This window comes from Dermacentor variabilis, chromosome 8 (assembly GCF_050947875.1).
Source record: "Dermacentor variabilis isolate Ectoservices chromosome 8, ASM5094787v1, whole genome shotgun sequence".
Lineage (NCBI taxonomy): Eukaryota > Metazoa > Arthropoda > Arachnida > Ixodida > Ixodidae > Dermacentor > Dermacentor variabilis.
This window is the reverse complement of record NC_134575.1, coordinates 102,644,349-102,671,307: the sequence shown is the minus strand read 5'-3', so window position 1 is coordinate 102,671,307 and position 26,959 is coordinate 102,644,349. Positions and strand designations below refer to the sequence as shown.

Genomic DNA, 26,959 nt, shown 5'->3' with positions numbered 1-26,959 from the left:
ATTCTGCGACACGGTGAGAGCGTGCATGGCGAAACTGCATCGTTAGAGCTTCGGAGGCATCCCTCGCTGGCACCAACAGGCGCGCAGAATGACAACATAAGGAAACAACCGACGCAACGACAAAAAAAATGGTAAAGGCGATTAAGTCGTCGAAAAAACGTTACTGTTTCTTATAACAAAAATTATAGCAACAAAGCCTATCCATACTTTTTAGTGCTGGCTAAACTAGGGCCCAGTTTGCTATAGAGACAGAAACTGCCGCTAGGGGCATCACTGTAGGAAAGGAGGCGACCATCGCTCCAGTAGGGTGCCTAGCCACAGATTTCGTCCCCGTGCTTTGGCGGTTTAGAGTAGTTTAGATGGGTTTAGTCCCAGTCACACTAGGCCGACACAACGCCGATTTTGGTCCCTCAACTTCCTGCGATAAATGTCTTGCGCCAGGACTCTGCCGGCCGGAGCGGAGTCATCGGCAGACAAGGTGTCGGGCAATATAAAAAGGCAGATCGCTACGAACACACAGCACGTAGAAAAGAACGCACCACACGCGTCCTCTGTGTTCTACGTCCTGTGTGTTTATAGCGCGATAAGTTTTTAACATAATGTATTAGCAACAAGCCCTCCTATACATCATGTTAGGCAATTTCTTTATTACACTACAACTACAAAATGGCCCTATGCCCTCGTCGACACGCCTGTGGTGTAATTGTCGCTCCTTATATCTACACGTGTTGCTCGCTTCTTTAAAGCGAAGCTTTCTTTGCCTCTTTCGAATTTTCCACTGCTGCTTCTGCTGCTGATGCAGCTGTTGTGTCGCACACCGCCTCTGGGGGCGGTTCAGAATGTGCGTATAAATTAGAGGAGCACGACAGAGAGAAAAGGCGACGCGAGAAACTCGTTTACACCTGTGCGACACGTCGAATGTGCAAAATACCCTATGGAACTCCCTGGGCGTCGCCACATTAACATCTCCACAGCTGTAATTATCCGTGAGCCCCCGTACCTAATTGCAGAAATTGCAACGCTTACCTTTCTAATAACGGGCAACACGAGAGGGAAGCTAGATAGAATGGTAGAACGGGGGCGGAGACAGGATGCAGATAATCGGTAGAAACGATGCATTCGCGAAACGGGTAACAGCCTTACCACTCTTCGTTCGCATTGTCCATATAAGTAGGGTGAGGGAACAAAGGGAAAAGAGAAAGGGTGACGCGACAAGGAAAGAAAGCACTATTTCTATAGACGCTCCAGCAGTTTCGGCGAAGCTGGACAAACTTAAGTACAAGGTACGGTACCATAAGTTTCTGCTATCTATGAAAAATAACACCCTGGAAATACGACAAGCGGGCAACTTACGCAGGGCATGCAGGGGCAAAGCCGCAATAATTAAAGCGCACTGCACCGTTTAGGCGACACTACGGAAGCCGCGGCACGTCAAGCCAACACTTCTGTGCCCACCAGGGTACTTTTGCGTCTATGGAATTGTTTGAGGTCGTGGATATGATCCCGACTGCGGCAGCCGCATTTAGACAGCGGCGAAATAAACGTGGAGGAGCCCGAACGGCGAGACTAGAAATGAAATAGACTTCATACTCTGCGCTAACCCTGGCATCATACAAGATGTGGACGTGCTCGGCAAGGTGCGCTGCAGTGACCACAGGATGGTAAGAACTCGAATTAGCCTAGACCTGAGGAGGGAACGGAAGAAACTGGTACATAAGAAGCCGATCAATGAGTTAGCGGTAAGAGGGAAAATAGAGGAATTCCAGATCAAGCTACAGAACAGGTATTCAGCTTTAACTCAGGAAGAGGACCTTAGTGTTAAAGCAATGAACGACAATCTTGTGGGCATCATTAAGGAGTGTGCAATGGAAGTCGGTGGTAACTCCGCTAGGCAGGATACCAGCAAACTATCGCAGGAGACGAAAGATTTGATCAAGAAACGCCAATGTATGAAAGCATCTAACCCTACAGCTAGAATAGAACTGGCAGAACATTCGAAGTTAATCAACAAGCGTAAGACAGCTGACATAAGGAAGTATAATATGGATAGAATTGAACATGCTCTCAGGAGCGGAGGAAGCCTAAAAACAGTGAAGAAGAAACTAGGAATTGGCAAGAATCAGATGTATGCGTTAAGAGTCAAAGCCGGCAATATCATTACTAATATGGATGAGATAGTTCAAGTGGCTGAGGAGTTCTATAGAGATTTATACAGTACCAGTGGCACCCACGACGATAATAGAAGAGAAAATAGTCTAGAGGAATTCGAAATCCCGAAGGTAACGCCGGAAGAAGTAAAGAAAGCCTTAGGAGATATGCAAAGGGGGAAGGCAGCTGGGTAGGATCAGGTAACAGCAGATTTGTTGAAGGATGGTGGACAGATTGTTCTAGAGAAACTGGCCACCCTGTATACGCAATGTCTCATGACCTCGGGCGTACCGGAATCTTGGAAGAACGCTAACATAATCCTAATCCATAAGAAAGGGGATGCCAAAGACTTGAAAAATTATAGACCGATCAGCTTACTGTCCGTTGCCTACAAAGCATTTACTAAGGTAATTGCAAATAGAATCAGGAACACCTTAGACTTCTGTCAACCAAAGGACCAGGCAGGATTCCGTAAAGGCTACTCAACAATAGACCATATTCACACTATCAATCAAGTGATAGAGAAATGTGCAGAATATAACCAACCCTTATATATAGCTTTCATTGATTACGAGAAAGCGTTTGATTCAGTCGAAACCTCAGCAGTCATGGAGGCATTACGGAATCAGGGTGTAGATGAGCCATATGTAAAAATACTGGAAAATATCTATAGCGGCTCCACAGCCACCGTAGTCCTCCATAAAGCAAGCAACAAAATCCCAATAAAGAAAGGCGTCAGGCAGGGAGATACGATATCTCCAATGCTATTCACAGCGTGTTTACAGGAGGTATTCAGAGACCTGGATTGGGAAGAATTGGGGATAAAAGTTAATGGAGAATACCTTAGTAACTTGCGATTCGCTGATGATATTGCCTTGCTTAGTAACTCAGGGGACCAATTGCAATGCATGCTCACTGACCTGGAGAGGCAAAGCAGAAGAGTGGGTCTAAAAATTAATATGCAGAAAACTAAAGTAATGCTTAACAGTCTCGGGAGAGAACAGCCGTTTTCAATAGGCAGCGAGGCACTGGAAGTCGTAAGGGAATACATCTACTTAGGGCAGGTAGTGACGGCGGATCCGGATCATGAGACGGAAATAATCAGAAGAATAAGAATGGGCTGGAGTGCGTTTGGCAGGCATTCCCAAATCATGAACAGCAGGTTGCCGTTATCCCTCAAGAGAAAAGTATATAATAGCTGTGTCTTACCAGTACTCACCTACGGGGCAGAAACCTGGAGGCTTACGAAAAGGGTTCTACTCAAATTGAGGACGACACAACGAGCTATGGAAAGAAGAATGATAGGTGTAACGTTAAGGGATAAGAAAAGAGCAGATTGGGTGAGGGAACAAACGCGAGTTAATGACATCTTAGTTGAAATCAAGAAAAAGAAATGGGCATAGGCAGGACATGTAATGAGGAGAGAAGATAACCGATGGTCATTAAGAGTTACGGACTGGATCCCAAGGGCAGGGAAGCGTAGCAGGGGGCGGCAGAAAGTTAGGTGGGCGGATGAGATTAAGAAGTTTGCAGGGATGGCATGGCCACAATTAGTACATGACCGGGGTTGTTGGAGAAGTATGGGTGAGGCCTTTGCCCTGCAGGGGGCGTAACCAGGCTGATGATGACGATGATGATGATGAAATAAAAAAAAACGCTCGTGCACTTAATTTCGGGACATGTTAAAGAAAATTATAAAGTGTGAACATTAATCCGAAGTCCGTCACTATGGCGCGCCGCATAATCCATTTGTGGTTTTGCCACTTACAGCCCCATAATTCTATCAACACTTCTGCCGCAATGTAATTTGCCATGTTAGACAATTATAATGCTGAGTCATCTCAGAGGTTATGAAATGTTGCGCACAACAACGCCTCGAATAAACACCTATCCCAGTGAGTTCTGGGTGCTACGCAGAGAAAGAGCAGTAGTGCACACAAGGTAACATTTACCCTCAATTGAACCTCTCGTGTTGGTCTAAAGATTCCAAGAATTAAACATTCGTCATCCACATCACCGCTAATTATCGTTATTTAAGCCTAACCGCACCAAAAGTTTCGCTTTTATCGATTCTCACAGTGAGCGGGATCTGCATAATTTTTATGCTTTACTGAGTCTTTGCCATTCCCAAAACATATCTCGCTTTATTTTTTCATAGTATTTATCACAGTAGCAACAAACCGACGTTCACCAGTTGTGCATAGTCAGACAATGGAGAGCACAATGAAAGTCAAACAGAGAAAAGTCATGGTTCATACTGTCGGTAGAAATCTCGGTTTTACTTTAGAAGGGTGGTAAGGATAGGCACCTCACCAAAATGGGGTACCAGTCCGGCTGTGTATTGAGTGCATCATAAACCTGTGTTAGGTGTAGTGTCATTTGGATAAAATTTGCCCTTGTAGGTACAACCGTTTCGGCGTTACATTGTTTTATTAGCTGCACCGACGTCATACTATTTTGAGATGTCCTCAAACTACGAGACGCGCAATCGACGTACCATGAGTCGGATTCTGTGTATTGGGCGCCTACAAACGCGTCCTCTCATGCGCCCTAATTTTTGGTCGGACTTTAAAGGGCCCCTCACAAATAAAAAAAGAAAGCTGAAAAAAAGTGTCTGTTATCTCGGCAAAAATTTTAACTTGAGAACTTACTGTCTAGAAAGTCTCAATCATGAAGCTGACTGAGGTGGCAGTGAGTACTACCGAAAAGCACAATAAAGCACCGCAGATTATTCTGTAGAATAAATCTTCAAGTCACAAAATGTATTCACTTGCGGATGAGGAGGTCATTAGTTCCGTGGAGAGAAAACATTCACTTTTAAAATTTCCCAAGCATGGCTGAATGCTCGATACGTTTGTGTTACGTCATGGAAATAAGTTTTCTTTCCACGTTTGGTCTGATTCCTTCAAATTCACTGCCGACTCCACGAACTTTTGAAAGCAATACGTCCTTTCTTTCCAAATGCAGCCCTCGGTTATTGATAAGCAAGCTTCGAGCAGACGTTGTGCAAACGGCACTACATCACAAGCGCTAGTTATTTGGCAGGTGGCACTTGGCAGGTTTGAAGCTCTATGCCAAGTGCCCGCCTAATGTGAGCATGCACAGACGCAGTTACATACGTTTTGATAGTCCTACTTGCTACCTAAGCTTTGATCTTTGGCAGAAAGCGGAAGCCAACACTTTTACGCTAGTTGCTACGGCCACATGCTCTAGTAGTCAGACCGTCTTACCTGAAGCGCTCTCCGAGTGCCCCATGTTGCTTTTGACAGATCCAATCTTGAGCGGCTTTTGACGTCCTGGTGGGCAAAAGACGTTGCTGAGTGCCTCGAGCTCCTGTGTGCCGCCAGCCTTGGTCCCAGTTCCGTGCGGTTCGACATAAACTATTTCCCGCGGGTCCACATTGGCCTCGGTGTAAACATCACGAAGAAGCTTCGCCTGCACGTCGGCGGACGGAAATGAGACATCTGCGAGAGACAGCACCGAATGAGATATATACGTTCCTCGAATTTCAGCACAGACGAAATTGCATTATTTCTATGTGCGCAATAATTGTTTCGTTGATTTTATCAGCGGTAATAACCAATCCCCGTTAACGATTTCACGCTCCACTTTTCATTATACTGCCCTGCGCATTTTGGACCTTGGGGTTACTCCTTCAGCACGTAGACCACGGGCTGCGGTGGGAAGAAAATATGGTTCACCGTAGCCGCCACACTCGCTTTATCGCCCATCGCCTCCCTCAGCGGTCGCTTCGTGGAGGCAAATTATGTGCTTGAACTGTTTGTAATGATGATAATGACGACGACAATATGATGATCTCTTTTCAAACAGTTTGACACACATGCTCGCAAGGTCGTTCTTAAAAGCATTGTGTATAATTTAAAATTGCAAGTAACGTTATTAACTGTTTTATCGGCGAGGGGGAACGCAGCCTCGAACCTGCGCACGGCGCCGCTCTCCTCCTCGCATTTGCACGTGCGGATCGCCGTTTCTCCCCGCAACAGCTGGGAGAATACCATTCGGAAGCGAATGTCACGTGCGCGTTGAGCTGCGGCCATACCGTAGACTCCACATCTGCTGTTGCCGTCAAACGTCAGCGTTCGATTCCCAGCATAAAGAGAAAGCGGACGTCATCAGCTTCGTCGCGTGTATGCTCAGCCTATTTCCTTTGCAGTCAGCACACGGCGACGAACTCGGCAACCATGATCAAACCGGCACATCAACGAAAGGTGCGCATTCGAGCCGGTCAGCTGGTGCGAATGGACGAAGTCAACTATTTCTCTCTACGGCCACATGACAGTTTTTCTGTTCAAACGTGTTCCGAAATTATCATGCCTGGCAACGAACGTTCTGCTGAGAGTTGACCGAGGACGTGTTTTGAAAAGAGAATGCGCCGATGAAGAAAACCAAGGCGGGTTCATTTTTCGCGCTGTCCCCTAGCCATGCCTACCATGCGCCGGCCGACCCTAGTGCACATGGACTCTTCCGTGCTTCCGAGTCTCCCTGCCAAACTGTCTGGCCAACGACGCGCATCGCGAGCTGTATTACTTAATAAAGGTGTCGTTACAGAAAATAATTCGTTCTTCAGCTGCCTCAAGTCGACGACGTTCTCTTTCACAGGCACCGCTAAAGACGCAAGATTGCGCATATTTTTCAAAACACCAAGGCGTCTCATTGATTGTGGCGTATTCGCGGCCACTGTCACTATGTCATTTTCTCGAGTACTTACGGATAAATAAGTTTCGCGTCGAGTTATTTTACCGTACTGTTTTTGCGAAGCTTTGTGCGTCGGTGCGATGTAAATATTCTTGGAAAAACATACGGCGAAAATTTTAGGAGCACCAAACCTAGTAGTACTTGTTTACTCGGTGCTTCGCATGCCAAAAGGAGACACCCGTGTTTGTTTTCACGTGAGCGAAAGCCTAATTGAATTCAAGGCTAGACATACACTAATAAGACGTCACACTTGCGTTACTTATCGACAATATTCATACTTACTACCTCTTTCGATCATGCGCAGAGCTTTCGCAACTCTTCTAGGCATGTCGCAGTTTGACATTGTGGCTATATCGGAGCCCAAGACCTTCTTAACGACATGCTATAAAGTTTGCCAATGCCCATAACTTGTTGAGACCTATAAGGAGAACACGAATATTTGCCACTCGTCGTCAACAGCACGTTCACCGTGTATTGTACAGCGCGATGCCCCATTCCAGCATAGCGCCTGACGACAGACGGCGCTTCGATTGGGAAATGGTGTCACCCAAGATAAAACATTCTATAGTGTGGTCTACATTATTCACTATATAAACCCCGCTTTATTACGCTTCATTACTTAATTGGAATTTTATGTTTTCCAGCTGTTTCCTGTTAGTCTCAACAGCTGTTTCATTAATATTACACGCGTCTTCTTTATATTGCAAATATTCCCTATATCTATGCGTTCTCAGGCGCTTTCCCTTCGCTTTTGCGGTAAACAACCCTTTAACTTAATAAATCAGTTTCTTCCAACTGTGTTCTTTGCTGTTCACTATGGTTCTATAGCTGGCTTCTTCTCTGTTTCTCCCAGCGACCCAGCGTGTACACCGTTTCTGCATCTCGGAATTTGCATACAGCATCCTTTTCTCAGCCGGTGTTCACGCCATTAGCGGTTGCGATGTGGTGCAGCCATCTGGAAGCGTTATTGCTCAAATGAAATAATACAATCACGGCCTTGAGCTTCAGGAAAAATGTTTTTTTAAGACCACGTGAATATCGCACAACAGGTATTAGTGTCGAACTACGAGGTTAGTTACCTCATCAGAATACAGTGTTCACTCACCCACCATAAAGAGGGTTTTACCACACACCCCGCTTCATAAGCATTTTTTTTAATTTTCGCGTTGGTAAATGCCACTTCTAAAAAGTTAATTTTATATATCCTTCAGTTTGGATGACCGTTGCGAATATTCAGCCAGGAACTGCTCACACAGGCAGTAAAATTTATTCTGCGCCTACAATTGTTACGAAAGCCCAAATACGATGGTTGTCCGTTTGGTCTTCTATGACATTCCTTTTGGAAAAGTTCACAGCACTATCAAAACCCTACATAACCGCACTGCACGTTCACAATTACTTCGGAGATAATAAGCAAGACTATTAGCTATACACCTAATAAGGAACATGCATTACAATGCATTGACTAGCAACACGTAATGTGATGTACATTGGCGAAGCCGCAGATGCTTTATGACTGTCACGGCATGAGTGACGAAGGCGCAGCATGACTGCACATCCCTGAGGTAAGTTGTAGCCGTTGTGTGCCGTAATTGTGTTTACGATCATGATTAATACCTAACAGCTGCTCACGGAAGAAACTGTTGGTACGCATCTAACAAGTGTTTGCGACTTTTCACAGGGTGGTGTAGTGTCAGTAATATTCAAGAATGAATTTTCATAGGTAGATGAAAACGGCTGAAAAACGAGTCACTTAAAGTGCGTAAAGTATGGAAGTATTAGAACAAGGATACTTGGTGTGGGGTGGTTGCGACAAGAATATAATCATCATCGTTATCATGCAGTCTATTTTATGTCCACTACAGGACCAAGGCCTCTCCCAGCCATCTCCAATCACTCGTGTCTTGCGCTAGCTGATTCCTGCTTTCGCCTGCAAATTTCCTAATTTCGTAGCTCCACCTATTTTTGTCTATCCTCGACTGGGCTTCCCTTTTCTGTGGCACCCATACTGTAACTCTAACAGTCGACTGGTTATCTGCCCTACACATTACATGACTTGCCCAGCTCCACTTTTCCCTCTTATTGTCAGCTAAATTATCGGTCATCCCCGTGGGCTCTGTGACGTAGTGATTTCGTCTGCCAGCATATTGCCCTTAATGCTTCTGTGCCATGGCATCCCGCATATCTTTACATGCTGGATAGATATGTGCATCGAGCATAGGAGGGAAGAAAGTTCACTTATTACCGCATTTTTACTTTTACAGAATGACATTACAAATCTTTCGACACTTTCAATATTAGTGAATACAATGACCTTCTGAAATTTTGTTTTCTTGACATGTCTCAAAGCAGGCAGCACTGAATATGCCCTAGCCGCAAAATTACTCATATAAACGTGCTGAACAAAGCTTGTTGCTGAACTAGTTGGTTCATGACTAAAAAACAAATGTTAAGGTGCTAAGCAGACGAGGACGAAGTGAGAGACAAACGACACATAGGGGCGCCAACTTCCAGCTGTTTACTTACCAGAATCCTGCGCAATTTCATACATGAAACCTAAGTCAAAACTAATCACTGTAGAGATAAGCAGTGGGGATAGGAGTTAACACTCCTCGTAGGGGACTTATCTGTACTGAGTTATCATGGAAGGTACACGTGAGCACCGGTGCATTACAGGCCAAATCCGAGAATCGAAATCAATTTCTTGGACTACGTTACATTCGTAAACGGTAATACGATTACGGGCAAGGTAACGCTCCGCAGCGGTATTTGCGCCATCGTGTCCGGGCTTCTTATCGATGATTTTGGTATTATATCGGGGCCCACTAGCTGGCAGACTAGCAGAACGGCGACTCCCATCGATTAAAAAGTGACAAGCAACAACTGCTGACAGCGCAGTGTATAAATAAGTGTTATGCTTGTCAGCTAAAATACCATGAAAAGTTCTTTTTGAAAGAAAATATTATACTTTTAGCTAGAAAGACAAACCATTTTAGATACTAAACAACATTTCATTCAAATGAAAGAAGGTTAGAGTTAAAAAAATTTGCAAGCAACCATTTTCGTTCATCGGTGTTTGCTTCTAATTTATACAGGGTTTACCCAAGATGCACCAAGATTTAATCATATGCAAATGCCACGTAGCTTGACAGAACGAAGGTAATGTTGTCTGCCATCGCTTGGAGACACTCAGATTATTTCTTGCATTCCGCCTAACTACATATTTAATCCTAATTACTTATGCAACTTCTCAAATGAGAAAAAAAAATTAAATATGTCAATGAGAAAATTGTAGAGCAACATGAAAAACCCTCGATACAGTTTTCTGTTGCGCAATACATGCTACATAAATGTGTTTTTCCGAGCGTGAAAGAATCCTGCGAATACACGCACAACTGACGCGTGACTGGCCGCTCGAGGCACTTTCCGTGTGTTGGCTGGTAACTTTCACGTTCGGAAAAACACTTCTATGTAGCACGTATTGAGCAACAGCAAGCTGTATAGAGAGTTCTTTATGTTACTCTACTACAATGTTCTCATTGACACTGTCAATCTAAATATATTATTTGATAAGTTGATGAATTAGTCAAGACTAACTATGTAATCCGGCGGAATGCAAGAAATAATCTTAGTACCTCCAAATGACGGCAACCAACAATGCCTTGGTTCTGTCCAGCTACGTGGCACTTGCATATTTTTTTAATATCTTATTGCATGATAGTTGGGAAGCCGTGTATAGATCTGTAATTAGAAATTTGCGAATGTATCGAAGTATCTTAAGATACAAATGGAGAGTTTCGTATCGTATGCAGTAATTGCAGTAGTATCTGTATCTGTATCTCAAATACTTGTTGCCCGGGTATCTTTTGTCGTTTCATGATACAAATGTAAAGTATCTTTGTACAGCACTGGTTGGCTCTCCCGGACTATTTGCTCGATTTAGGCTGTAAATGATATGGGAACGAGGCAAATTGTCTTTGCGGTGGACAAGGAATTCAAACTCTCCGGGATGCCCTCTTTTCTGCAGGCGATCAAGAAACGCGGGAAGACAAATAGCCAGGAAAATACTATTGTTTTGTGCAGGACCATCATTAAAAAATTAAAAATAAATTACGGCGTTTTATGTACCAAAACCACGATATGATTATGAGGCACGCCGTAACAGGGGTCTCCAGAAAGTTGCATTGCCTGAGGTTCTTTAATGTGCTCCTAAATCTAAATACACGGGTGTTTTTGCATTTCGGCCCCATCGAAAGGCTGCCTCCGTGGCCGCGATTCGATCGCGAGACTTCGTGCTTAGCAGCCCAGGGCCCTATCGTACCCCACCGTGGGGCGTTGCCGGGGCGCTGTCGGACCGGCAAGCACAGGCCTATCAAATTCCAACTGTACGTGTTCCAATTTGTATAACCAAGTGTGATTGTGCCAAACAAGTTGAACCCTGGCTGCCTCGAAGCTCGGAATTAACAGGAAGTAAGGAGCAGACAGGAAACAATAAAAATGACAGGGGATGACACAGGTTGTGGAGAAGGCAAGAAAAGGCAACTACCGATTTCCAGGTAGATCCGATGATAACATATGCTTAAAGCGGAGGCCAAGGGAATATGTTGCATCCGCCGAGGAGCCTTAATGGTTTCCACACTAAGCAGTGGCTGAAGACTCAGGATCTCCGGATACGGCTGTCACCGGCGGTTAAGCGCTGAAGGGTCAAACCCTCGTGCGCCCAAGTCCATCATGTTGCGAAACACCAAACGGTTGATTGTTCAAGCAGAAGTCCCAGTGGGGTAGGAAGGCATATCCCTAATAGGTAGACATCTGTGTAACAGTCTTATACGCAATGGGAAAGGCGCTAATGAGTAGCAGAAATCGCTGACATTGCGTAAACAACTGCGCAAGCAAGTGCACAAATATGCTGTGCCAGATTACCAGGCGGCGAATGGCTTATGATGCTGAGAGCCGTGTTTGGGCATAGGCTCTGACCACGCGTTTCCCAACGGCGGCAGTCTACGAATTCAACACAGTGTGACCGCAAAGCTACTCAAACCAGCTCACCTTTTTCCTTGAAACCGTCTGTATTCGCCTTCACATTGACGATTTTGGCGTATACACGTCGGGCTTCAGAAAACCGCTGAAGGAAGAACACGCCGACAGTTTCACTGCGTACGTAGCCATCGCCTGCATTCGAAAGTACAAGTGCTGCTGTTCAACGTGCATCCTACCGAACATGCAGAATTTTTGAAACTAAGGCTCTTCTTTAGTTATTTATTCATTTATGTAAAATACATTTACGGTGAAAGTTGTTTTTCGAAGATAACGCGTAAAAAGAATTTCGTGGTTCCTACTTATAAGATGAGAGGAAAGTACGCGAATACTAATTAATGCAGACATGCCCCACAAATAGAGCCAAAAATGTAATACAGTGATTAACTAACTAGGGCTTGTTGGTACGGCCTCATTTTTAGGGCAGGTAAAGCGCAAAAATCTGGAACAGCGAAAAGAATGAGGACATACAAAGTGCTACTTCGAACTGAATTTATTCCACAAGAAAATTTTCTATATAAGCATTCAACAATCAAAACCAGTGCGCATGTGTCAGAAAACATTTCATATCCAGATGCCCAAAAATAATTGCCGATCGAGGCGAAGCCCAAGCCGCAACATAAAAATAGAACATGCCCACATAGAGAACAACGCTATGACACCAGTATAAAAAAGAATAGTACCTCAAAAAACGGGAGGTCCTCAAAAGGATAAAATAAAGAAAAAATTATAAAAGGTAAATAGCGCCATGAAACAATAAAAATGCTTCCCCGAGGAATACACAGTTAAAACAGGTAGTGAAAGTAGGGTATAAAAGAGGTACGAGAGAGTCAGCGCATGGTTGAAAACTGTAGGAAGAGGAAAGAAAGAGGCAGGAGAAAACAATGACTAGAATAATCGGAGAAGCTTGTGCACTGCGTCACTTCGTGTTGCAAGTAATCAAGCTCTTTCCTTAGAGCGACATAGAACGGGCACTGACACAGCTTGTACCATGCCTTACTGGTGAAGCAGCGCACTGACACGGACCCAGTGAAGACACAAGAAAACACAACAGTCACATACTTCATATTTATATACCTGCGCACCCTCAGGCATCAAAGAAATTCAAGGCAAGATTAGAGGCATTCTTTTTAGAAATCATTTGCCCACGCATACTCGGGCGTCAAAGATACGGTACCTATCTACTATGGTGTGCAATCCTATCGTATTTGTTGCACACCTAACAAACATTCTCGTTACACAACTTTTTCTTCCTTTAGTGTACTTCCAAAAAGGCAACCTCACCATTGCTTAGATGTACAGATGGCTAACTTATACAACCCTCTCCCCTCTTCTGAATTGTGCGTGAAGCTTGATTTTCTTTGACGCCTGAGAGTGCGCAGGTATATAAATATGATGTATGTGTTCTGAAATAAAATAGTTGTGAGTGCAGTGGGTTTCGTCTCTTCTTGTGTATCTTCACAGTGTCCGTGTCAGTGCGCTGCTTCACCCGTACAGTATGATGATTAATCACCAACCTGTCCAACTTTCCACGTTATTGTACCATGCCATTCAATGCAGGACGTTTTACAAATTTCTCAAATGGTCTGACCTTGATAGCTTCTGATTGTAAGACTCTGGTCTAAAAAACGGGAACATGCGCACATGGCACAGTGGAAATGCATGCTGCTGCCCACCATTAACTTCATGTTGTTAGCGTGTACTCTTAGGGAGATGATTGATACATCGGCCTTTTTGACCAATGCAGATACGTCCACGAGAAAGTGGCACTTCGTAGATGACGACGCATTTGCAGTAAACAAAATGTTTGGCATGTCTTTTGCTGCAGACATTAGGCCACTCGCCATTCGCGTTCACGTGCTCAGACAGATCACGTAGCCTGTTGGGGGCCGAAAACGCAATCTCAACGCCGGTGCGTCCCGCAGCTTTCTCAATCATCTGTGACACTTTGTGCACGCATGGCATTACGGCGGTTATTGTGCTGTCGGCTTTCTTTGTTGGCGCAGCTATGTTGCTTTGCAGTTCTCGCAACAGGGTTTCCACAAGGTCACATAAAAGCTAATCGGAAACCCTACTACTCCCTACCTTTTGATTTGTGAAGCAAGGCTTTGTGCTACTCAATGAGGGCACTACCGCAAGAGTGCGTTCTTCATGGCAGCAACTGCCACCGCGTGTTTCGCTAACTTTGAGTGGATAGAGTCGAACGGAAGAAGGCATTTCTTCGACCGAGGGGCGTACATCCAGTAGGCGTGCTCTCAGCTAAAGTGTAGGTCAAGATCAAAGAAGCGAATGTGGCCATCAAGAAGAACTTCCTTGGTGAGAGTTATCCGGGGAATATTTTGTTAAATGTTGACTGCAATTCTATTTTGTACGTAGCATCTTCGGCGCTACCACGGTAAATGCTGAGATAATCGTCGACGAAGCGGAAAATCTTGATGACGTGTGGCAATACACTCTCCTCAATGTCTCTGTACAACTGCGCTACCTGATCACTCAAACCTGGAGCGAGGCATTACCGGATGCAGATTCCGGCTTTCTGTACGTACAACTTGTCATTCTGATTCATGATTGTGGAGGCTAGATACCAAAGCAACAATTAATTGAACCTGTCAACCGAAGTGCCGATGGCGATAGACAGCACGAAGCTCATTCCGCTAGCTCCTGCTGCCGCGTTTGATCACACCAGCGTTTTGGGCAGTGAGTGTCCACCGTCATCGGGTATTATGTGTTCATGTTTGCTGTGCGCACTGACACCATTCTCGTTAATCTAGTCAGCAAGCGAATGTTTACAAGTTGATGTGGCCGATAAAAGCGCTATCCTTCGTAGGGCTGTAAACTAATTTCCTATCGCAGTCGATGCTTCGCCTTTGGAGCGAAACTGTGCCTTTTCAATATTTCTATATGCTTGAGTACCGCGACCTCTTTCACATTACATGTTATCGCCGTTGAAGGAATTACTGTTGGTGAAGAAGTCGGCATCACAATAGTAGCAAACATTCGACAATAATCTCACCCTTGTGGTCGAAGGGCCTGCTAACTCCATCTTTTGAGAGCACGCCCAGGTCACTGTACTCCACCGTACTGTGGGGATTGAGGGTGATGCTTGCTCCTCCGACGATGGCTGCCTCGCATTGTCCCGAGCGAATTGCAAGCACGGCTTCGTTCAAGGCTATCATAGTTGACGAGCAGGCTGTGTCAATTGTCATGCTCGGTCCTGTGGGATTGAAAAAGATGTGGCAGCGAATTAATGCCATTTTTAGTTGTTGTTGCCTTGCAACAGTATTCAGTGTGCCATTCACGTGACGTACTGCACCATTTCGTATTGATCAATAAAGAGTTAAGTACGTGGCTTGGGATCTGACACTTTCTGTTCTTTCGCCGTAACTACAATATAACTATAATTCTAAAGTTCTAACACTTATCTAGTTTCGCCGTCGAGATTACCTTTCTGTAACTGCACTGTTAGTAGCGCAGTTATAAGAAAATGTTTGATCACGACTAACATGATTTCACTTTATAGGCTATAATTTACCTTCTTCGTTATCTATTAGGCCACACACGGCTGCGACGGAGCGAAGATGATATGTATTTGATGCACGTTGACTTATTTGCAATCCTCAGAATAGCACCATTTCCCATGATTAACTACTGCGCCACATTAAGTCTCCGTTATTGCCTAGTGTTTTCCTAGTAAGCCTTAATTAAACGCCCTCGCGGGTATGTAATTGTAAGGGCATTTATTTTTTCGAAATATTTTTTAAAGCTTTACATTCAGCTTCCCGCTAATCTAAGAACCGCTGCTAAATAGGCAAGGCTTGGACATTAGGCAGATTGCAGTCCAAAACTGCAGTATATGCGCCACGGAAGTTCGTTGTAATGAGAATAGTAATTAACATTAAACAAAGATTAATAAAGTATGTTCAATTATTTACTAATAGCCGCTGCACGTATTAGTGTTTTAGAATAGGAATATTTAGCTTTTTACCTTAGGTAACGTAAAATTTTTTGGCTCAAGAGAGCTAACACTTTAATCAAAATAATGTAGTTATTTTTTTCAGAAAAGATTAGATATCTCCTGTACTTCAGCTAGCATTATTAACAGCACTTTCAACAGCGCACTTACAATTTCGCACAAGCTAAAGGGCAATGTCGGAGAAATGGCAGCTTTTCACACGCATTTCTAAGTCACCGCTTTTTTTCCTGGTACGTTCACCTTTCGCTAGTGTTCTCTTTTAGATGCGACTTGCCTGAATTCATTTTCCCGGTAAACATCCAGCAACTATGTTCCCGATACATAATTACTCCCTCACTTCACTGCTGATTTTATTGCGATATAATTTACACGGACACTCCAGGCCCATTTTCGACATCGCCGTCATGTTGCGTGTAAACTCCAGGGGCGACAACACCGTCGACGACGTGAAAGCGCACGAGGGGAGTTGACGATCGCGGCTCAATATGGCGCGCGCGAGGGAGGAAAGCGGTGAGCAAACGCGCCGTCTCCCGTGGCGCAAAAGGCCGTGGATGATGAGAGTGAGGGAAGGGGATACGAGAGAGGGAAGGGGCCGGCGTTGGGCTCGGCAGCAACTGCGTATTTCGCTACCGGGTGCAAAGGGACTGATTAACGTGGCTCGATCTCGTGCGTGCGAAAGGAAGCAAAGCGGAGAGGCAGCTCTAGAGGGAGAGGGGGGGAGAGTTCTTGTCCGCCAGGCCAACTGCGTCCTCTTCGCCGTGGCGTGCGGTCGCACACGTCGTACCTTCAAAGCGATCTACAGACGGCTCAGACCTTTGTGCCTGCTGTTTTCTCGACGCTATTTCCGTTTAATCGATAGACAGCACGATCACTTCGTTCGCTCACGCCGGCGTTTCGACAGCAAGTGTCCGTGGTCATCGAGCGTGACGTGTTCGTGTTTGCCTCTGCACGCTGGCCCCGGTTTGGTAATTCAGTTAGTAAGCAAATGTTTCCGACTTTACACGGCCGATAAAGCTATAGTATCCTTACTTCGTATAGCTGTGTACTAATTTGTGATCGCAATCGATGCTTCGTCTATAGAACAAAACTTCAACATTCTTTGCCGATGAATATCACGAATAAGATATTTCTTGCATTTTCGTTGCTTGCTTTTTCTTTCCAGATGATTCCAGGGGGGCAAGCGAGAGCAACTCTACCTCATACTCTACCGCGCGTTTCTGATGAGCCACATTAACTATGTAGCCTCCGAGTTGCGCTGGACTAAACGGGATGAGGTCAAAATCGACGCCCTCAGGCGCAACAGCATCAAGCGCGTGCTGAGTTTACCACTCACTAACAGCACCGCGCGTCTCATGAAACTAGACATGCACAACACCCTGTCACAGGTGATCGAGGCCCAACGATTGGCCCAAATAATACGACTCTGATCATCGCGAGCGGGGAGTAGCATACTCGAATCCTTTGGATGCGGTCACCAGGAAATCACAGAGCGCAACGCGACCCTATCACCCATGGTCCGAGACGCGTGCAAGGTAGATCCCCTGTCACGTAAAGTCCACCCTCAATACAATGTAGGGCGCCGGGTAGCCCGCGCTCGTTCCCTACCAGTAGTGGCTGCAGTCACTCCGAATCTTGCACGTTTCCTTGACGCCACTCGGTACGGGCGCTCTGATCACTATGCCGTAGTCTCGGTTGACTCCAATGGCACTCTCATTAATTCAGCATACGTGAGGATGATTTCTGCAACAGTAGCCGAGCAGGTTGCTACAGCTATAGCACTGAAGGACCCTCTACGTCCCAATATCTTTACATACTCCACGTCTGCAGCCCGAGCGTTCGTCTCCGGCTCCACCTCAAAAGAGGTGGCGGCCATCCTCGCCATCGAGGGGGGCTACTGGTTTTCATATCATCAAATGGTTCTCGGCCCATATGGGAATCTGCACTCTGAGGTTGTTATCGCCAATGAGTTGGTCCATGACTGTGCGCGAGGTATTAGACACTTCGGCGGTTCCCGTGGACTCACGGGCGGTGACGTAGGACTCTACAGAGATTCGCTTCTCACCTTCCATGAAATCTTCGCAAGTTATCAACTTGCTCGGCGGGCCTTTGCACTACTACCTCGCTAGATCACAATTGTCGGCCTTTCGCATGCTCCAAATGGGGTCGTTTCCCTCCAGGGGCCGATTCAGTCACTTCGCGCCAAATGTAGAACCCCACTCTTCAGACTTTGGGGAGGCGTACTGCTCTTTATCTCATATGCTCTGGCAATGCACTGCGTTACGCTGCTCATCGCTTACCACTCTAACGAACTGGGAGGCATCCCTTAACAGCGGCGGCCTCTCAGAGCAACTACGGGCTGTCCAGAGGACCTGCAAGAGGGCGGAGGGCCACGATCTTCGTACCTCGACGTGAGTGCCGCCCGCGACGGCTCCGGGGACTCCCTGAAAAGGGAGGTACTCTAACGCGTCCCTCAGAACCATCAATAAAATTATTTGCCTGCCTGTCTCTCTCTGTTCGCAGAAAGGTATGAGCCCTCGGTGCGTCGTGACTGTGCCCACCGCACATCGCTTTCAACACTCTAAGAAAAGTTTAGACCCTTTGGAGTGCCCCTTCTGCCATACAACAATAATCGTATCTGCCTTGATGCGTTTCCTTTCTTTAACGCTGCGAGCCCGGTACTTTCCACTAACGAACGGCATGCGCGTTATCAGCGTGATAGCATTCCCGACAGGAAAGTAGCGGGCGCGGCGTTTTCAAGAAAGGAAACACATCAAGGCAGATGACGATTATCGTTGTGTGGCAGAAGGGGCACTCCAAAAGGCGTAAATTTTCCTTAGAGTGAAGACAGAGCCCACACAGACGCGCTCAGCAGTGCCATACGCAGGCGCCGCTGGATAATACAGCTCACTTCCTCCCCATCTTCGTGCCTTGCGCGCTTTAGATTGAGCGTCCATCCTCGGCTCAATCTCGCACATTTTCACAGTCGCACCCACCGCATTAGATGCACGGCCGTGATGTTATCGAACTTCGACACTGCACATTATTGCGATGCCAGCGACGACGGCTGAACGGCCCCTAGAGCATCCATATCATTGCTATCGCAAATAAACCAATGAGTGATAGCCTTGCCGCCTCTTGCCTATACTATTTATAGGCTTAGAAAAAATCTCAGAGGCAAGCCGAAAATATGCACAGAAAATTTATATTTCCGTTGCCGTGGCGGAGCCCTGAAAAAAAGAAACACGTCATTTCGCCTTTGAACACGGTGCCATTTAGTGTTGGCACCACGAAGCCTGCGCGTGACCTCCGAAACGCATCGCGGGCAGGTGCGTGTGAACGCGAAGATGCGCGTCATACGAAAGCTGGGTTCCTCTCTCACGCTTATTTTTAAACGCGCTGCGCCACATAACAGCAATTCAAAGCAGTCCGCGTGTGCCCTGCGAGGCAAGAAGGGTGACGCCGCGGTGTGTGCTAACACTAATTCAGCCGTGTTTGCCGCCCACCCAGTGTCAACAGAGACACTCAAGCTGGCGAGAAGTTCACCGAAGGAAGAGCACGTACCGAGTTCACTTGTAGCGCAGCCTGCCAAAGCTCCGGGTTGCTTTCCTTCGAGAAGCCGTGAGCGTGAGTTCTATTTCGACCAGCATAAGAGAAAGCATTCTAGTACATCGCATCCTAAGTCGAACATACCCCGTGACTCAAGTTCGTACGAAATAGGGCAAGTGACGTCCCGCGACGAGTGGTACCTACCCAGGGCGCCAAGTCGGCATCAAAGAGCTTTAGTGAAGAGGGCTGCATTACTTGTCCAGCATCTACGGTGACCCATGTCGGTGTGAGACAGGTTCGTTGAAAGCAGCACATGTGTAAACACAGCCACACACTCAGTGGCCGAAGTTGGTTCGACTGTTCGTTTCGAACCCTCTTCCCTTAGCACAGCAGCCTGATGCGCTGTTCTTTAGACCGTACGCTGCCCAGTGCCCCAGGCAGGTGGGAAAATGGTGAGACATAGCTAGCGGTTAGAGACGTAGAGACTGTTAGCTACCGGCACGTGCGTGAAGTACCCTACGAATACCAACGCCTTAGAGGGAACAGTTCTCAGATAACACATATCTCAGGCGAAGCGTAGACTTTGCGGCTTCGCCGCTAGATGGCGCAGTGTGTGTTGACAGAAGAGAGGGGCCCAGTTGCAGTGCACGCCTTGTACATGACGCCTTCCAGAGGTGGTTATATGGTATTATAGCAGAAAGAGAATTAGGGCAGAAAGAGAAAAAGAAATTGAGCTCTGTTAGAAAATTACCCTTCCACTATACCAAAAAAATATAATCTACCGCTATAAGGCGTGTGGAAATTCAGAAAAGACGAGAAAGCGAAAGACTGGTGGCGACGCCGCCTTGAATTCCGCGCACCACCTCGTCGAAGGGTGATAAACTTCTGCACCGTTGGCTCAGGCTGCAAAAAATGTATTAGGTAAAAAATTGACTGCATTGTATTCTATATAGACAAGGGCTCAACTTACGGAAATTTAATTAATATTACTAACCCACATTGGTCGAAATGCCAAAAAAAATTCTTTGGAATCCATGATGTCACACTGACGAAGAAACCCTGGAGTTCGGGCGCGAAATTCAAAACTGAAACTTTGACAGAACTGTCAAATTAAAGTTTTACGTAATGTATTCCTAATAAGGAGAGAAAATAACTTGATTTTCTCTCTTAACTAGGAATACCTTATGTATTTCAACCGATTCACTGTTTCTGTTTACTTCTAACGTCGACGTTCATAGTGACATGGATTCAGTCGCAATTTTGCTTGAAACGTTTGACACCACCTAGGATTCACGGCAAGGTGCACTTACCCTGTAGGTCAAGCGAGTATGAAATTCGGTTGGAGAACATGGCCCTATGGCATCCCATATATACATGGCGCGCCATTTTCGTCGCGTCAATTTTGAAGGCCTCAGCTGACTCGGAGCCCGAATTACCGATGAACACCCCGATGTCCCGCTTCCGCAGCGTCTCCGGGTCGTAGCCTGCGTCCACGATTGCCTCGTATGACGTCTCCAACAACAATCGCAACTGTGGATCCATCAGATGAGCCTGCATCGGGTTCGTACTGAAGAACTGCGCGTCGAAGCGGGTCAGGTCTCGGATCTTGCCATGTCGTCTCGGCGTGCCCTTGTATCCTGCGTAAGTAGGGAAATATATTCACGATTTCGCCTTTCCGCATGATGTGCTTTGTTCTGTTGTGCTCAATAACATTTTACGTGTAAGCGTGGTGGCCCATCTGTGAAATGACGCAAATGACTAACCGCGAGGGAAGCAAGTGTCGGAGCAGGATGATGCCTGTAGACGAAGAGAATCGTCGCGTTCGCGCCCTTTTGAGCTTCGACGCCGCGGTGCTCATTGTACATGTTTGCGGCGTCTCTTCTTGTCACATGTAGTACTATGCGCTTTACTTTACACACGAGGCATTGCAGCCTAGATCAATGTAGCGACCGCGACTGCGTTCGCGCACTTTGCATTTGCGCTTCGACGCCGTCGTGCTCGATGTGCATGTTCGCGGCGTCTACACACTTACGCGTAAGCCGCGCTCACGAAGTGAATCGTCACTAACCTATTTGCACGAGCCCTAGAATGTCTCTGATGTCGGCTCCCTGTGGTCCCGTCCGAGTCGTACAACCACAATCACGGCATGTTAGTAAGGTTGAATAAACATCGCAGTTGAAAAATACACCAGGCCAGTTTGAAATTAATTGAATTATGGGTTTTTACGTGCCAAAACTACTTTATGATTATGAGGCACGCCGTAGTGCGGGACTCCGGAAATATCGACCACCTGGGGTTCTTTAGCGTGCGCCTCAATCTAAGTACGCGGGTGTTTTCGCATTTCACCCCCATCGAAATGCGGCAGCCGTGCCCGGGATTCGATGCCGCGACCTCGTGCTCAGCAGCCCAACACCATAACCACTTAGCAACCACGGCGGGTACCAGACCGGCTTTGGTGTGTTGAGGTGCTTCCTAGTGTAAACACTGGCACGCTCTGGTGTTACCTGGTGTGCCCACCAGAGTGGCCTGGTGTGTACTGGGGTCCTCGGCAGAGTGGCCTGGTGTGTTGTGGTGTGCACACCAGAGTGGCTTGGTGTGTTGTGGTGTGCACTCCAGAGAGGCTTGGTGTTCTTTGGTGTGCACACCAGAGTGGCTTGGTGTGTCGTGGTGGGCACACTACAGCGGCTTGGTGGTTTCTGGTATGCACGTAGAGTGGTCTGGTGTGCACACCACAGTATTCTCGTGTTACCAGGGGTACACATCACTGTAGGATGGATGCTGTCTGGCGTACATGCTAGTATGCTGTGATGTAAACTTCGATTTTGCCCATCTGCCTCGGTTTATAGATTTTTCTGGTTTGTGTACGATTACGGTTCTCTAAATGATAAATTGGCTGCATTCAAGTTGGCACTGCCATCAGATTGAAATTTATTTTCTTCATTTATTTCAACATACCGTTGCCTCGAACGCCCACTGCAGGAACAGAGAGTACAGAATACAAATTTAGCAAAGAATGAAAAAGCGAAAAAGCGAAAACAAAAAGAAAAGAATATGCAACGCAAGGTCAGTGGTTAACGTATACAATATCGAAGAATTCAGCATGGTGACAATTAAAGAACGAACATGACCAGGTAAAACATTCCACAGTTCTATAGTGTGGACAAAAACATCATTTAATTGCCTCGCTGTGGTGATGAGGAGACGTATTTAATCAGGATAGTGTAAAGTGGCTATAAGTCTATCATTTGTGATGAAGCTGCTAGGTAAAGGAAATTGTGGAGAGGTAATCACAGCGCGGAAAAACTTCAATCACTGAATGTGGCGTTAGGGAGAGAGAGTGACAAGCTGAAGATTCCAAAGATGGGAACCATTACAATGGAAATAATTGCATGAGAGCAGTGCCTCCAACTTCTCACAGAAACGATAAGCTGAATTATGACATTCTATACATGAACACAAAAGTTTCAATGACCACGAAGTTACGAAGTCGCTTGCAAAATTCAGCATACATGACAAAGCAGCTTTATAAAATGATAATACACTGTGTGTGTGTGTGTGTTTCAGCGAGCACTTTCAAAAATTCTTACACGTTGCCTGTGGAAAATAGCGAAATTCTTGTTCGTGAGGTGGTCTACTCGAAGTGGCGGACACTACTTGCACATAAAACTGAACTTTAAAAAATTCATTAACATTAACATTCGTTAACAAGAATTCGCTATATACCTTTGTAACTATTTACCTTATAGCCCATATTTCAATTTACAAATTCTAGCTGTGCAGTTCGTAAGGCGGATCCACTTGGAACGAATTACAAGATGACACCAGTTTCGAGATATTTATTCCCGAACTTTGCGGAGAACTGCATTGGCGTTCCAGTTACGTTCATAACAAAACGTCATTTTAGGCATTCAAGCACAGATGTAAGTGTATGGATGAAGTAGGTCTATGGATGAATCTGCGTGCACTGGAGCGAACCAGCAAAGTGCGAGGGCAGCGACGAGTTAAAGGGCGAGCGGCAAGGAGACCAGGAGGAAGAGAGGCCGAATGAGGAAGAGTATCGCTAGTTTTGTTCAGGGGGCTTAGCCAATCACAGTTGTCCTCAGCGAGCCGCAGTGTGTTCAGCCCAAGGAGGTTATATTAGGTCCACCTGTGGAAAAGCTGGCGTCGCCATCATCGTGATGTGGTATGACGGTTCACATGGACACACCGGCCGCGTCGGCTGCTTCAAAAGCGCCAAAGCAAGATAAAAACGAAAGTTTAAAGTCCCAACGGCTCTGCGGTAATCATTAATTTGGCATACTTTCCCGCTACGGGTGTCTACTTGACAACACATGAAAACACTACGAAAGGTAGTGAGTGCCTTGAAGGCGTACAATATGGTAGGCTACTTACTGCTCGGTGCCGCAATACCGGATGAACGCAACGGAGCCAGGTGGGAGCTTTCACACGCACGCGCCGGACAAGAAGCTTCGTGAATGTTAAATCGCTAAACTTAGAACCAGGTTGTGCAGCAAGCACTTGATTGGTCATTGACTAGCAGAAGCAGGCACTGAGACGCTCGCCCGCGCGCGCTGTCCGGCTAATGTCATGAAGCTTTGGTCGATGAGCTTGTTGATGCTAGATACTGCTAAGTTCAGTGGAATACAAAGGGAACGGTAAGAAGTACGTAAAAGAACGCATGGAATACGCTTATGTTTGTGTTAGCACCAAACAATAAATGTACTGCGTTAGGAAAATAAAGCAGTGGGAAATTGCTCGCTGAGACGACCGATAAATACATACATTGCGATGCAACTTGAGAATTGATATTGAAACCTCCAAGAATTTAGAAGAAAAGAAAAAGAAAGATTGAACCGTCGCGACGGCACATCGCAAGTTGCCGTAGGCGTCGAAGTCCCTAGTTATAACGAAATTATTTTTGAACACCTGTGATAGCGCCCACGCAACAATGGCTGCTTGTGTAGTGTCAAATGCCCATATTTTACGGCCTAAAGCTTTCGGCGCGGTGCGACAACGCGCTCGCAGCGAAAGCGAAACATTGTGCGCGGACATGCCTGCAGACGCGCAGTCGGTGGCTGCGAAACCGTCGATCGCAGCATTGAGACTTCGTTCTGTTATGCACCATTTAATTATGCAGAGAGCCAACTATAAAAACATACGTCAAATAATTTGCACTCAGTGACTGCATACCTCCATCGCCGCCACCGCGGCAGTGGCCGTTCGCTGTACGTATTCGGCAAAGAGTCTGTAAACGATTCCGTGCTTTCTGTTTGTCCAAGATTATTATTTTGACGGCAAAAAAAAAAAACCTACGTCGTTAACAGAGTACTTACACAAATGACCAGGAGGGCTCCCGAGTGGTGTTTTCATTGAGCGCCGACAGCCAACGCACGAGGACCGCGCCACCTTATCCCTCATATTTCACCAGCGAGGCGTTTCCCACAGATGGCGACTCCGTGAGTCTTCGCCGCCAATACTTTGCATAACCCCCTTGACTCAGTTAACTCGTCGCTGCACTCCGCGGCGGCCGCGGTATCAACGGTACGTAGCACATTGGCTCCGAGATTTCCGCGTGCCGCCAGGTGTTCTTCCGGCTGTCGCTATCGCACAGAGTCTAATTTCTGAGGTGGGCTGGCCGGCTCCTCCTCCTCAACAAGACGCTCGCGACCGAGGGCTCCGGGCGGCTTTCGGGTGCTCTGGAACTGTTGCTGAGGCTTGAATTAGGCGAGAAAGGAATAATTTGTGCTAGTATATGATTTTTACTGATTGATAAATTATGTCTCAAGGCGTAAGAGGTGCCAAGTGAATGCTGGTGCCTTTTTATTCACAAATGTGATCAACCTTTCTTTTTTTTTTCTGCAGACATACTCCTGCTACTTTCAAGTGAGTACGTAGAAGTGGAATGTCTCGGCAAAAGATCTTCATGAGCTGGAAACGCGCACTACTTCGAAATTTGCAGGCTATATAGATATGATTATCATTTTATGAGCCAATTTCAAGGCTGGCTCACTAAATCAGCCAGTTTCCAAGCCGTTTCGTATGACGGTGTCGGCGCTTACCGGCATTTCGGCATTTTGATGGGGTCACCTGTCCGGACGCGTGCACATTCACCGGGCATGTGACCTTCCCCCTCCACTACTCCGAAATGTTTGATACCAGGTTTCCGGTACGACGAAGCCACTAGCCGCTACGACAAAAATTTAGCAAAAATTTATTTTTGCTTATGTGCATCCAACTGCAATTAATAATATCTTTTATCTCATTTATTTTGTAGCAAATATAATTTCAACGTCAATATGCGTTAAGCTCTCCGTTTATATAAATTTTCATCAATTTAGGGCCTTGTCTATGTGTAATATCGCAACAAGTTTTTATTTATTTTCATTCCCTTCTTTCTTTTGCATTTAGTTTCACTGTTGTGTATGATCAACTTCTTTGTTTCTACGTGTTGTGTAGAAACAAACTGTACAGTAAACTATGCACTAGTTCGCTGTTGTCTAACTGCTGCTAATAGTTATGTTAAATACTTTAGCGTTTTCTAGGAAGAGGAAGTTGCCTTTCAGTCTTAGTGGGGAGCGCGGGACATCGCACAGCCTCAGCAAAAACAGCCGGCGCGCGCAACTATCAGAAGCAGTGCGTAGGAGACCGCAGCTGCAGCGTTTGTTTTGTGCACGCCAGGGATAGAGTGCGTCTTCGCGCTCATCTACTCCGGTCTGGCTGTGTTACGTGGTGCTCACCGGCTTTGTCCGGCACCAGCTTGATCGACGAACAGGAGCCACATCTAACTTGCTAATTATTTCAATCGCTATGAATTGCTCATCACGAAGCTAAGTCTTCCAAGGCGTCTAACCAAGAGCGGCCAAAAGTGAGCGCACGCTCGCAAGCGGGCGTGTGGTCTGACCATTCATTCCACGTGGTTCGAGGCTACTTGAGTTTTCAAAACTAGCCTAAATTATCGAGACCGGACGGCTACGACACCGATAAGCAGGGTGGCCAAAGATCAATTCCTAAGCGGGCGGCCGCGGCCGAGAGTGAGCAGGCGATAGTCGGCTTTTTCCGGAAGTAAATAATTACTTTCTAAATTCAAAAGCCGATATTCGCCTACTTCAGCCTGTTTATTAAACTGCTTCAACAAATATGCACAGTTCTAGTATCAAGAAGCTCAGTCACACAAACTCCGTTCTTGACTGATGAGAGCTATTGGTTACCAACAGACGCGTATGGCAATCTACTACACTGCGATATAAAGCGTCCACAAAAGAGTGAGCATTCTTTTGCGGACGCTTTATTTTGGCTGCTGGAATGATTTGGCTTTTCTTCCGTTAGTTTAACCTGTATGTCGTTGAAAACATTTTTGGAATGTAGCACTGACGTCGTTCGAATGTTACACGAGGCACAAGAAATATAGAAAAGAGGGGTTCCTGTGGTTCATGAATTCACATGTGTAATTCTGATCTCTGGTTTCGGTGAAAAGCGGCGATGCGCCGATGAAAACGACGAAGTCATTTTCAGGACAGGTACAATGAATGCAAAAAAATA

General features: G+C 46.1%; 1 protein-coding gene across 2 annotated transcripts in view; it reads right to left on the bottom strand.

Moving 5' to 3' along the window:
• LOC142590498 (fatty acid synthase-like) overlaps nucleotides 1–26,959 on the bottom strand; it is a 177,394-nt gene that overhangs the window by 119,081 nt on the left and 31,354 nt on the right. For both annotated transcript variants that reach the window (XM_075702660.1, XM_075702661.1), the window contains exons 3-6: nucleotides 20,731–21,057; nucleotides 14,915–15,115; nucleotides 11,914–12,036; nucleotides 5,379–5,612 (exon numbers count right to left, since the gene is read on the bottom strand). In XM_075702660.1, the coding sequence (XP_075558775.1) occupies nucleotides 5,379–5,612; nucleotides 11,914–12,036; nucleotides 14,915–15,115; nucleotides 20,731–21,057 (885 nt within the window). The remainder of the gene's footprint in view (nucleotides 1–5,378; nucleotides 5,613–11,913; nucleotides 12,037–14,914; nucleotides 15,116–20,730; nucleotides 21,058–26,959) is intronic.